The sequence below is a fragment of the Pinus tabuliformis genome, chromosome 2_2 (assembly GCF_031772625.1).
Source record: "Pinus tabuliformis cultivar Carrire ecotype Pingquan chromosome 2_2, CPIR1, whole genome shotgun sequence".
Classification (NCBI taxonomy): Eukaryota; Viridiplantae; Streptophyta; class Pinopsida; order Pinales; family Pinaceae; genus Pinus; species Pinus tabuliformis.
Window position 1 is genome coordinate 397,737,964 of NC_142300.1, and position 12,989 is coordinate 397,750,952.

General features: G+C 30.6%; 1 protein-coding gene across 1 annotated transcript; it reads right to left on the reverse strand.

Annotated features, from left to right (window-relative positions):
• Positions 1-1,488: 1,488 nt before the first annotated feature.
• LOC149192951 (uncharacterized) lies at positions 1,489-2,427 on the reverse strand. The gene has a single exon (XM_089406508.1). It carries the CDS (start codon positions 2,219-2,221, stop codon positions 1,913-1,915), a length of 309 nt encoding a protein of 102 aa, XP_089262634.1. The 5' UTR covers positions 2,222-2,427; the 3' UTR covers positions 1,489-1,912.
• Positions 2,428-12,989: the final 10,562 nt, after the last annotated feature.

Genomic DNA, 12,989 nt, shown 5'->3' on the forward strand with positions numbered 1-12,989 from the left:
TAGTAACTATGCTTTCTAAATTATATTTAATTATAAAAATTACAATGATATTTTTATGCTTTTATATAATCAAAATTAACATAAATGCATATTTAATAAACAAAAATTAAATGTGAATTTGATATGAAAATTACTTAAAATTAAAATGTCATTTTGATGTAAAAATTATTTAGAATTAGAATAAAAATTTTTATTTTTATTTTTATTTTTAGTCCATTACAAAAGTTATATTGATTTTTATTCACATTATATAATTGATATAATCACATTAATAAATATGGTTGATATATGTTAATTAGTGTCATTTTCTTCCTTTCAATTAATATTGATAATATCGTTTAGTATTTTCATTCTATGTCATTTGTTATTTGATAATTTAAGTTGTATTAGGTAAATGTGAAAAAATTAAAAATGGATTTAAAGAAAAACACTATAATATATCAAATCTTTCACTTGTAATGATATGACAAAATTGCTTTAAAAGAAAAATAAATTTACCAATCTCAAAAAATAATTATAAAAATAATTAACAAACTTAAAAAATGAAATTATTTTTAAAAATCATGATTTTATTGGTAGGAATTTGTTTTAACATGAAAACCCAAAAAGGCAATGGTTTCAAAAGAAAAGAGGTAATATCAAACACTTACTTATTTCCTGTTAAACAGAAACAGAGTACTAAAATAAGTTGCTTACTCTCTAAACAGATTTACACTATTATTGAAAGATGCATTTATACTTCCTCGGTATCATTTTCCTCCTTTCAATTGCTGATATCATTTAGTATTTTCCATTGGATGTCATCTATTATGTATAATTTACATTGTATTAGATAAATGTGAAAAATTAAATGTAAATTTAAAAAAAATACTAAAACATTTTAAATCTTCTTCCCCTTCTTGTCAGAAGACAAAAATTGATATAAAGAAAAATTAATTTACCCATTAAAAAAAATGTATAAAAATAATTAACAAACCAAAAAAGGAAAATTATTTAGAAAAACCACAAGAAAAATTTGTGGTGGTTTTTAATAGTAGGAATTTGTTTTAACATCAAACCCAAAAAAGTAATGGTTTCAAAAGAAAGGAGATGATATTAGACACTTATTTAGTGTAAAACAAAAAGAGTAAAAGAGTAAGACTATTTTTAGTAGTAGGAATTTGTTTTCAAACCTAAAAAAGTAATGCTTTCAAAAGAAAGGAGATGATATTAGATATTTATTTAGTGTAAAACAAAAGCAGAACGACTACTTGCAAATCGATTAAAATTAATGTAAATTACTCGCTCCTTAAATAAATTTACACTAATAGAGAGATGCATTTATACTTTTCCACATTTATACTCAAAATTGTAGATTTACACTCATATAGAGAGATGCATTTATACTGTCCACATTTATACTCAATATCTCATGAGTTTCTATTAAATATGCAGTCTATAAATGGAATGAATCACAGAAGAAGTGCAATGTTCAGGAAAAGCCCTGCGTTGAAGTGAGTATCTACAGCTTTACTGCATCATTTTACTAATTAAAAACAAATGGTCTGGAAACTATAATGGCATGTACAGTAGTGAGCATACCCATGAAAATGCATTATAGTTGGCCGCCTTACTTTTAAGATCATACATCCATCCATTATATAGCATGAGAAACTGGTAAGCTTCTCCTTATGCACCATGACGATATGGAACTGAGAGCTACTGAAACTCTTTATAGTGACCTAATGCTACCACCTAGAGGAGTCATTAAAATTAAACCTAGAGGCCTATTTCATTTTTCTTCACAAGTAGGCCACCTGCTTAATGATAATGAATCAAATTGAGATTTGCACCTGTAGGGTTTGAAAGATGTTGTGCCAGTGGCAGATCCAAGATTTAATCACTGGGGGCAACCATATTATTGGATTCTAAATTACCATCCATAGCGAATTTCCGTGTATTTGGTCTTGAGCCACTTGAAGCTGTTTCGCACAGAGCTCTTCATCTTTCCTTCAACGGCCAGCACCTTGTAGCTCGCCACGCGCTTCTTTCTTTTCATGTCAGCCTCGGTTTGGCCGCCGAACGCGTTAACCTTTACCTTGGGGCCGTTGAAGTTATACGCGTTGCTGGCCAGATCCCCTCTCGCGCCTTCCTCCTGTTGCTGCGGATTGCTGCAACTCCCATGCGATCCGCCGGACGTCGATGAGTTCTCGGGAAAAGACGCGTCGGAATGTTTTTCCATCAGATCAGTTGAAGGCGCAGCTGATAACCTAACGCCAGAAATCAGATCGAGAACCCGCCGGAATTTCTTCCCTGATGAATTCCACAGGCTAGATCAGATCACGAGATGAATAAAAACCAGGCAAGTGCTGGATTAAAGGCGCTGGATTAAATAAGAAAGCGATGCACTCAGTTCTCGGGCCACCATGGCTGAGAGATTATCCACAGTATTATTGTGAAGTGACCCGTCACCACGAAATATTCCTTCCTCACATGGGTCTCTCCCAATCTGGCCGTTTAATTATTTCCAATCTCGGCTTTGGGAAAGGCTGTAATTTACAGGTGTAATTTTGAAGAGTGGGGTGCATGATTGTCACAACAGAACAAAATATATTTAAAACGTCGGAGTCATAGCCATATGCCAACCACCAGAGCGATGTACTGGATGGGATCTAGAAAAAGAAGAGGTGGCCACCATGTCTGAGATTGTATTCACAAGATCTAAATCCAACTTCATTTCAGCATAGATCGTTGCAGGGATGTGGGGTCCTGTTTAGAGGACAGAGTGGTCAATTTGCTTCAAGAATCATTAAGAGGTATGAGGTGATGTTAGGAAAAGACAAAGTGGTGAGTCTGTTTCACAAACTATTAAGGTAATCTGTAACAAAATCTAACACAAAATACAAAGAGGTAACATGGAATAGAATAGAAACATAAAACAAAATGCATAGTATTTCAAATCCAAAAATCAAACAAACAAAATATAAAGATATTTCAAATCCAAAAATAAAACATAAAATACAAATAAGGGTTGGTAAAATATTTCAAGTACAGTGACATGTAATAGGATTTAATTTAAACATTATTTACAAAATATAATAATGAAATATAAATTTTAAGAATCATTTTTACAATTTTTTTTAAACAGGTCAAAATACAATTTAAAATATTAAACACAAAATACAAAATACATTTCGTAAAATATTCCAAATACAACTTGGTGTAATAAAATTTAATTTAAATATTATTTACAAAATATAAAATTTTAAAAATGATATCAGTTTAAGTATTTGATGATTTTTTATTTTTTTAAGTAATTATTATAGAAATTTATTAATTATATTATGATTTTATATAATTTAAATGGCATTTTTAATGTATAAATAAATTTAATTCCTTCAAAATTTTAACGAAATCTACAATTTCAACTAGTACAATTTCAATTATTGATGTATATTTCATAAAATTTTAGATAAAATTGATAATAAAAAAAACATAATCAAAATAGGTAATATACAACAAAATAAATAAAAATGGTCTAAAAGCATGAGAAAAAAAAGTGATATACAATATAATTTATACACAAAATACAAAAGTAATATGAAACAAGATTAGACATAAAATAAAGTTTGTGTAATAAAATTTAATTTAAAGATTATTTATTAAAATTGATACCAAAATCGCATGACTTTAAGATTCATCTTCCTAATTTCTTCTTAAATAATGTATTAAGATGACTCATGTAAACATTTTATATTTTTTAATCTTTTCCAATAGTTATTTTTGAAATTTGACAATTTATTATTGGTGAAATGATAATTTTATATTTAAGTTATGGTCCATTTTTTCGAACCATCTAATGTGGTTCATGTAAACATTCTATATTTTTTTTTATCTTTTCCAATAGTTAGTCTTGAAATTTGACAACTTATTATTGGTGAGATGATAATTTTATATTTAATTTATGGTCGATGTTTCAAACCATCTAATGTGGTTCATCCTGGGTGAACATAGGAACCACCGATGCATCCCTACAACGTTTCAGAAAAGTAAGATCTGATTTTTTCTTTGAAAAATGTAGACGAGTTTGTTCAAAGAAAAAATCAGATCTTACTTTTCTAAAACGTTGTAGGGATGCATCTGCGGTTCCTGTGTTAGCCCCGGATGAATCAAATTAGATGGTTCAAAACATTGACCACAACTTAATGATGTGATTAATCCAAAAGACAATCTCTTAATCAATATGGATCACAAAAGTCTAAGATCAAGCATTAATTGTTGATAAGGTTTGTCAGTCTGAATGAACTCGTTTACAAGTTTCAAAGAAAAAATCAAATCTTACTTTTCTTAAATATTGTAGGGATGCATTTGTGGTTCCTGTGTTCGCCCGGGATGAACCACATTAGATGGTTTGAAATGTTGACCATAACTTAATGATGTGATTAATCTGAAAGATAGTCTCTTAATCAATATGGATCAAAAAAGTCTAAGATCAAGCATTATAGCCCTACATTGAAGGGAAATGGCTGATAAGGCTCATCAGTTTCAACGAACTCATCTATAGGTATCAAAGAAAAAATCATATCTTAATTTTCTGATACGTTGTAGGGATGCATTGGTGGTTCCTGTGTTCGCCTAGGATGAACCACATTAGATGGTTCGAAACGTTGACCATAACTTATTGATGTGATTAATCTGAAAGACAATCTTTTAATCAATATGGATCACAAAAGTCTAAGATCAAACATTATAGCCCTACACGAAAGGGAAATGGTTGATAAGGTTTGTCAGTTTGAACGAACTCACCTACAGGTTTCAAAGAAAAAATCATATCTTACCTTTCTGAAACATTGTAGGGATGCATCTGTGGTTCTTGTGTTCACCCAGGATGAACCACATTAGATGGTTCAAAATAATTAATGATGTAATTAATGTGAAAGACAATCTCTTAATCATTATGATAACAAAAGTCTAAGATCAAGCAATTTCATATTTGTTTAAATAGAATTTTTAAATACATAAATAAATTCAACACCCTTAAAAACCCAGATATTAAAATTATGCATTGTTGGTAACTAAAATCTCTAATTCAAACTATCTTTCTAATATTCTCTAATATTCTGGATATAATTTAGATAAATTAATTAAAAAATATGAAAAAAATAATAATATGCAACCATATCTAAACACCAAATACACCAATAATATAGAAAAAATTGGTGTAGTAAAATTTATTTCAAAAAATATTTACAAAATATAATACCAAAATTAAATGACTTTAAAATTCATTTTCTATCATTTTTACCTAAATAATGTATTAGATAGAGCTTGAAAATTTTATGTTTTCTTTTTCTTTTTCCAATCAACCTCAATAAAATTTGATAATTTAATTATTAATATAATCACAAATTTATATTATTTAAGTAACATTTTTAAATATATAAATATGTTCAGTATGAAAAAAGCGATATATTCAATTTCAAAAGAGTTTCATTTGCTTCATGGCGAAGCTCCCAATACATCAATAATATCAGTAATAGTAACAGGTGCAGAGCTATAGTCAAACAATCATACATATAGCCATCCATATGACATGTCCATATACATAGTCCAGGATATATACAATTTTGAAGATAACAGAAGAGTCTAAAGATTCAGAACTTCATGCAAGGGCTGGAAATAGGCAAAATATGTATGAAATGCAGAAATAACGTAGATAGTACTAGTAGACACAAATAGACAAAGTAGGTCCATCTAATAATCAAAAAAGAAATAAATCGGGTTTATCGTGGCAATGGCAGCACCCCGACATCCATGCTAGTGTCCCCCATCTTCACTTCAATATGTAAACCATCCAGGTTGTCCAGTAAGCCTTTCTTGGAAAGATCGTCTGCAGCATGATTGAACTCTCTGCCAATATGTTGAATCGAAGAGAGATTTTGTGAATTCCAGAGAGATGAAATTTGTTGTAACTAACCTTGTAGTGTGGACTTGGTTATTGTTGCCTGGCCACGGACAAAATCAATGATGATCTTGGAATCTCCGTATATGTGGATAGTAGGAATATTCAGGAAATTAGTGAACCAGAGTGGGCCCCATAATGCCATGGCTTCTGCCTTTGTATTTGTACCGATAGCCACACCCCAGTGAACTCGAAAAGCCTACCCAGGTGAATATAGGATTAAGAAGCCACATCTGCATCTGCTGCTTTGTGATGCACCGTAAAAAAACCTAGCAGGTTATATAATTCCCCAGCATGTTTGTTTTTATTTTTATTTTTTAGTGCCCATGCCAATCTGTAGTCTAGTAGAGAGTGTGATTCTGATTCTCTCCATCAACAAAGCAATGTTTTCTCTGAAATTATTGAAGATAATGTTATTTCTCCACCTCCAGATCTCCCAAAATAAAATAGGAGAAATGTAGTGCCAGGTGACATTTTGCTGACTCTGCCATTTAAGGTAGTCAGAAATGCAAGTGAAATGTGAGAGTTGGAAACTAAAAATGGAAGCAAGATTATGCCATATTTTAGAAGCAATAGGGTACATTATGAACAGTTGTAAATTATCTTCTTCTGCCCTCCTGCAAAGCACACATATCCCAGGACCCAACCAATTTCTTTTATGGAGGTTTGCCCGCGTCAAACTTTTATTTCTTCAGACTAACCAGAGGAAAATGGTGATTTAGAAGGAATGTTAGAATTCCAGAATTTAAAAAACCAGCATACCTCAGGTTGCATGGTGTCCTGACAGTAGAGAAAGTGATATGTATCTGCCACCATTATGTTAGTGCCCTTTATTTTGCCCCTCCATACAATCGAATCTCTTTCTGCATCTCTACATATTCTGGCTAGTTGTAGTTGTGTGCGAAGCTTTTCCCATTCCTTAGTGTTCAATCCAATAAGTCCCAGCTCTTCAGATCGTTTCCATATGGGGTATCTGTTATGCCAAGTCAAAATGACTTGTTGCTAGAAGTAAATGCCATTATTGTTTTGTCCATGTAAGAGGGAAACCATGATCATGTCGAGATCATCAAGACCCAAGATGTGATCATGTCCAATAGCAATGTGGTGACCAAAACCCAATTTCCAAGAGAGGAGTGGTAGAAAATAGTGGTGAACTTTTGTAAAACTGCGCCAAATAGCAGAGTGAGTGTTATAGCCAATACACCCTCTACACAGCCAAAGCACGAAGTCGATATCCTTCAAATACTTATACTTGATGATTAAACTCTAGGTGCCTTCATCAAATATCCCTCTCCATAAAGATTTGAGCAGAAGAGCATAGCTAAATCTCTTCAAATTCAAAATGCCCCATCCATCCACACGCTTTGGCATGGAGATGTGATCCAATTTGGTAAGATGAAATTTATTCTTCTTTCGCATACTGAACCAGATGAAGCTAATTATGATTCTATTTAGCTTTTTGATGGTGGTGATAGGTAGATGGAATAAGTGCGCCCAATATACACCCATCTGAGTAATCACAACCTGTGTTAAAGTGAAGCAACCTCCCATGGAAAGGCATCTAAATTCCCAGCCCAAAATTTTTTAATAGAATCTGTCAACAAGCCACTACCAGTCTTGGATCTTGTAATTACATGGCTTAATGTGGAAATCGAGGTATTTCATACCTCCAGTTAAGTGTTCAGAAGCAACACCAATCAACCTTCTAATATAGTCAATAATATCCATATCACATTGATCATGTACAATAGAGGATTTACTTTGATTGAATATAAGACCAGATGCATTCCCAAACTTTGTGAAAATATGGAAAAGGTGTAACCAAGCAAACCTGTTGAGGATCCCCATGATGAGCACGTCGTCGACCATAAAACTGTGAGGAGATATGTATATTTCTGCCAATGTGAATTGGGTGAAAATGGCCCTCGACAACAACATTTGTAATGTGTAGGCTCAATCCATCCATAGCCAGAATAGATAAGAGAGGTGATAGAGAGAAACCCTGTCGAAGACCCCTCCCAACCTTGAAGTAGGTCATCGGGTATCCATTTATAATCACAGCAAATTGAACATTGGATACAGAGGCCATAATCCACTCAGCAACACATGATTGTATATCCACTTTGTGGAGAACCAACCACAAATAACCCCAATCCAGACAATCAATAGCTTTTTTAAGGTCCACTTTCATGATAGCAACACTTAATATCTTTGTGTGGATAGAATATAGACATTCCTCTAACAATTTGGTTTTCTAAAATAAAGGCAAATATATAAATATGTATTTAATACAAAATTCAAGAATATTAAAATTATATAATTTTGATAACTAAAATCTATAACTTCAATCGATCTTTTTAAAATTTTGGTTAATTCGAAACAAAACGAATAATAACATGCTAAGGAAAAATTAAAAGCATAAACTAAGAAATTAATAATTAAAATATCAATTTTAATCCAATGAAATTAAATTTAGAATATATTTATATCAATACCAATAAATTTGAATTTATAATTATTAATTATAATAAAAAAATCCATTTTATTAACCAGTTGTCGCATTGTCCATCAAAGCAGCTTCTTGCTAAGTGATGTATTACTGAATTAGGTATTATCTCAATATTATGCTGGGAGTGATAAGCAATTTGGAGACTGTTCACCATTTGGAATTTTCAGTCTGTTTGACACATGAAGATCCAAACTCACCGCCATTTGGATTTTGTCCTGGGCCTCCTCCGCTCTTAAGAATAAATAAATAATGTATATGATTAGATACTTAAAGAATTAGTTAAGAAGTTGTGAGGAATATTATGGCCAAACTTTTAAATTATTGTTTTTGTCTTCCTTAAGGTGAACAATGGTTTGTGCACCTCACATTCTTATGTCGGACCTTCGATAATATTTGAGGGAACACATTGTTATATTTCTTTTGGGAGGGGGCATTGTACAACTTTCCAAACATTAAAGTAGTAATAATTATTTGAAAAATACAAAAATATATTTTGGATGGAAATGTACTATGGAATCGAGTCCGGGGAAGTTATCGTTAACTTAATAATATTAAATAATTCATTTAAATTTATATTAATTTTATATATTAAACAATTAATTTTTAAATATTAATTATAATTAATATATATTTTCAAAGTTTTATCTTTTATTTTACTAAACCAAAATTAAATTGTATCTAAAATGTTCATGCCTGATCAATTTCAAGAGAGAGAGAAATCTTCGATGGATAGCCACATAACTAACATTTAAAATTATTTGAAACCTTCTTCAAAATAAAACGTATAATAAATGATGATTTGTGTTGACCAAACTAGTCGTGTGTATATATATATATATAATTAATTAAATGTAATTTTAAAATGTTATATCTTTTGGTATATAAGATTTAATTAATAAATTATGTGTAATATAGTTGTTGGTATATAAGATTTAATTAGTAAATTTTTGTATAATATATTAAGTTTTTTAATTTTAATTTATAAAAGTTATAATAAATTTATAGAGAAGATATGGAGAGTTAATTATCTTTAATATTGTTAGATATTTTACTGATTTTATGTTGTTAATGGTTTGAATACTTTTGGATAAATTACACTAATTTATATTAACCAAGTTATTAAGTATTATGTCCATAATTTTAGAGAGATATTTTATATTTATATATATATATATATATCTTGTTCAAATGTTTTAACTATGGAGCCTATGTGTTGTCGGGGCAAGGCTATCGCACCTAGAGGTTAAAGTGGTGGCAGTCATAATCTATTTCGTCATGCAAGTACAAGCCCAACCTAGTTTCCCATATAGCTTGAGTGAGCCTAACGGTTAAGAGCATGTGCTTCCTCCTAAGAGCTCATAGATTCAAAACCAAAGGGGTAGAGTATGTATACATTTGTAGACTTAACTGTCAAATCATTTCGTGAAGGTGGGCCCTTTGTCCCACAAACAATGGGGTCTCATACACCAATTTGGTGTCTAGCTTGGCGGTGACTTTAAAGTTGGATATATATATATATATATATATATATATAAGAACGAAAACTTCATATCTTTTATATCAAATTAAAAATTAAGTCTAATACCATTTAAAATGATTATATATATATATATATATATATATATATATATGAATCCATTAGTGGAAGCATTTACGTATGTAGACTTCTTTGAGCATATACAACATTTAAAAACATAAACACATAATAAAATGTAGTAGTTAGATACAACATTAAAATAGTAAACAATCATAATGATTATAACACTTTATCTTTATAAATGATTACACCAGTAGATATGGATGTCAAACATTTCACCCAATCACAAGCATTGTTGCACCAATTCTTTGTACAACATGTCATCCTTGAGTTGGGGCTATGAGTCCACAAGCATGAACAAAGCCTGTGATTGACTATAGTCCCCACAAATAGTCAAATACTCAATCATTTCACAACGATACAATTCTTATAGTAATTTCAACTACCCATATCTCTTTTTGGTCAGTATGCATAAACCAATGGATGATATTTCCTTCTTTGCGTTGTAACACCACTAACAATATCCATCCCCTTTAGGGCTCTAGCTAAAACTAGCTAGGAATTTATCACCAAGGGGCTCTAGTCTTGATAAGAACCTTTACATAGGTGTATGGGGAATTTCTTAACAAAATAACCATAACCAACATAACAGTGGTACTATCAGCCTAAATCCCAACTTTAGAAGCTAGTTCTTATACATAATATGACTACCTACTATTTCCCAGCAAAAGCGATTTTCTTCCTCTTCTCCCTAGCTAGAAAATATACTCTAATCTTCCACTTGAATTCCATTTTTCTTATTCTTTCATACATGTTGGACTCTCTCAATTCTCCAAGTTTTTTATACCAGGCACATACTTCAATAACTAGGTGAGATGACTCATTCACCCACCTCTCACATGCATTCAATGACAAATTCTCATCATAAGTGTATGTGGCCCATGCTTCTATGAGTGGATGAAGTGACTTCTCCACCAACATCTTACATGCATTCAATAGCCTATGTTTCCATAACTAAGTGAAATGACTTCCCCATCAACCTCTTACATGCATTTGATGATTAATTTTAAAAAGTCAAAAAAAGATTATATAGTAAATGATAAAATAATTTAGGAAATATGACATGTGGAATCTCCTTTATCATTTTGGGCCCTTTCTTGATAAATCATAACCCCACTGCTATATTCTTATGCATTTATGGTTGATTATATATTTCATTTTTATTAATTTTAATGAACAGTGTTTACATATTATATCACTTATCTTCTATCAATCATTCTTATATATAAATATTTATTAATAATTTAAATATCAAAATTAAAGTATTATAATTTATTATTTCTCAATAAAATAAATTTATATTATTTTATATAAAAAAATATTTTATTCTTTACATAAATATTATATATCAATAATTTTTTTTATAAGTTTATGATAATTTCAAATAAGTTCACATTATAAATTCCAAAAGAAAAAGGGAGAAAATGAAAACTAATTGGAAAATCCACCTCGGTTGACGAACACTATAAGTTTTGGAAAATCTCAAATAAATTCACGTCGTACATTTTTATAATCTCAAATGAATTCACGTTGTACATTTTTAAAGAAATTCCAAACGAATATTAAAAAAAAAAGCAACTCATTCGAAAATCAACACTCCCAGCGAAAGTCATCACTTGTATATAACCTTTTGGGACATCCATTGCCCGTTTGGATAAGCTATCCATACTTTAGTTGAATCCCCTAAATCTAGTATAATTTTCTAATAAAATGTTTTATTTTCATGATATGGTTTCTTCCTCTTAAGTTTTTCAAAGGATTTTCTCGACTATCTCTACATTGAGGACACTTTTTAAAGCGAAAAATGGATATAAATAACTTTCAAGCATATTTCTTTTGTTATTTCCCAAATACACATCTAAGGATATTCAATTGCCCTCATACAAGTACAGAATTCTTTTTGCACTAATTATGCTTTGAAATTTTATAAAGAAACCTCTAGGCTCTTTTGAAGCTTTATAAAAGAAACCATATAAATATGTTTTGTTAATGACTATAATTTAATGTATATTTTAGATATTATAAAAAGTTTAGAGCGGAGCGGAAATTTTAATTTTGAAATGTTTTGATATTATAAATATTTTTTTTCTTATTTTTTTTTATCATAGTGAATCAGTGATTTGTTGGAGTAATATGGGAAAAGTCTAAGATCAAACTTAAGAGTTGTGATTATAACAACAAAAGTATATCTATAACTTTTAAGCCAAATATATTAAGAAAAAATGTTTTCATATTATTATTATTTTTTTTATTTTTTTTTTTTATCATGGTGAATCAATAATTTGTTGGAGCAATATGGGAAAGGCCTTGCCACTATAACACCAAAAGTATATTCAACAACTTGTAAACCAAATATACCAAGAAAATATGATTTAGCAAGAGCCAAGACTCCATGAAAGTGGGGGAGCCTACTCCTTAAGCCTTATCACAACGGGTCAAAGATGTCCCTTAAGGGAATTGAAACTAGGTGCAGAGGATATCATTCTATTGTGCCAACCACACAACCGTCCCACGAAGAGACATGAATATTAATAGTAATAAATAATCTAATTTTAAAGTCATAACCAAGTTATACACTAAATTGTGTATGATATCCTTTTATTTGTGGGACAAAGGATTAGCATCCACCCATCGAGATCAAATTGGCGTATGAGACTCTCTTGTTTTTGGGACAAAATATCCACCTTCATGGAACAATTTTACAACTAAAATCTACATAGTTGTACATACTATAGGTCGGGCTTTGGATTTGAAACTATGACCTTTTAGGAGGAAACACATTATGGGCAAAGGCTCTAATCCATTGGATTTGCCACAATACAATATTGGACCATACATTGTTGAGCAATAGAAAAAGTGCCATCCATGGAGGTAAATCTAACATAGGTAAATCGACTGTTTTGTGTCCTTCAATCTAGGGTAGTGATTTGCATATTCAATGG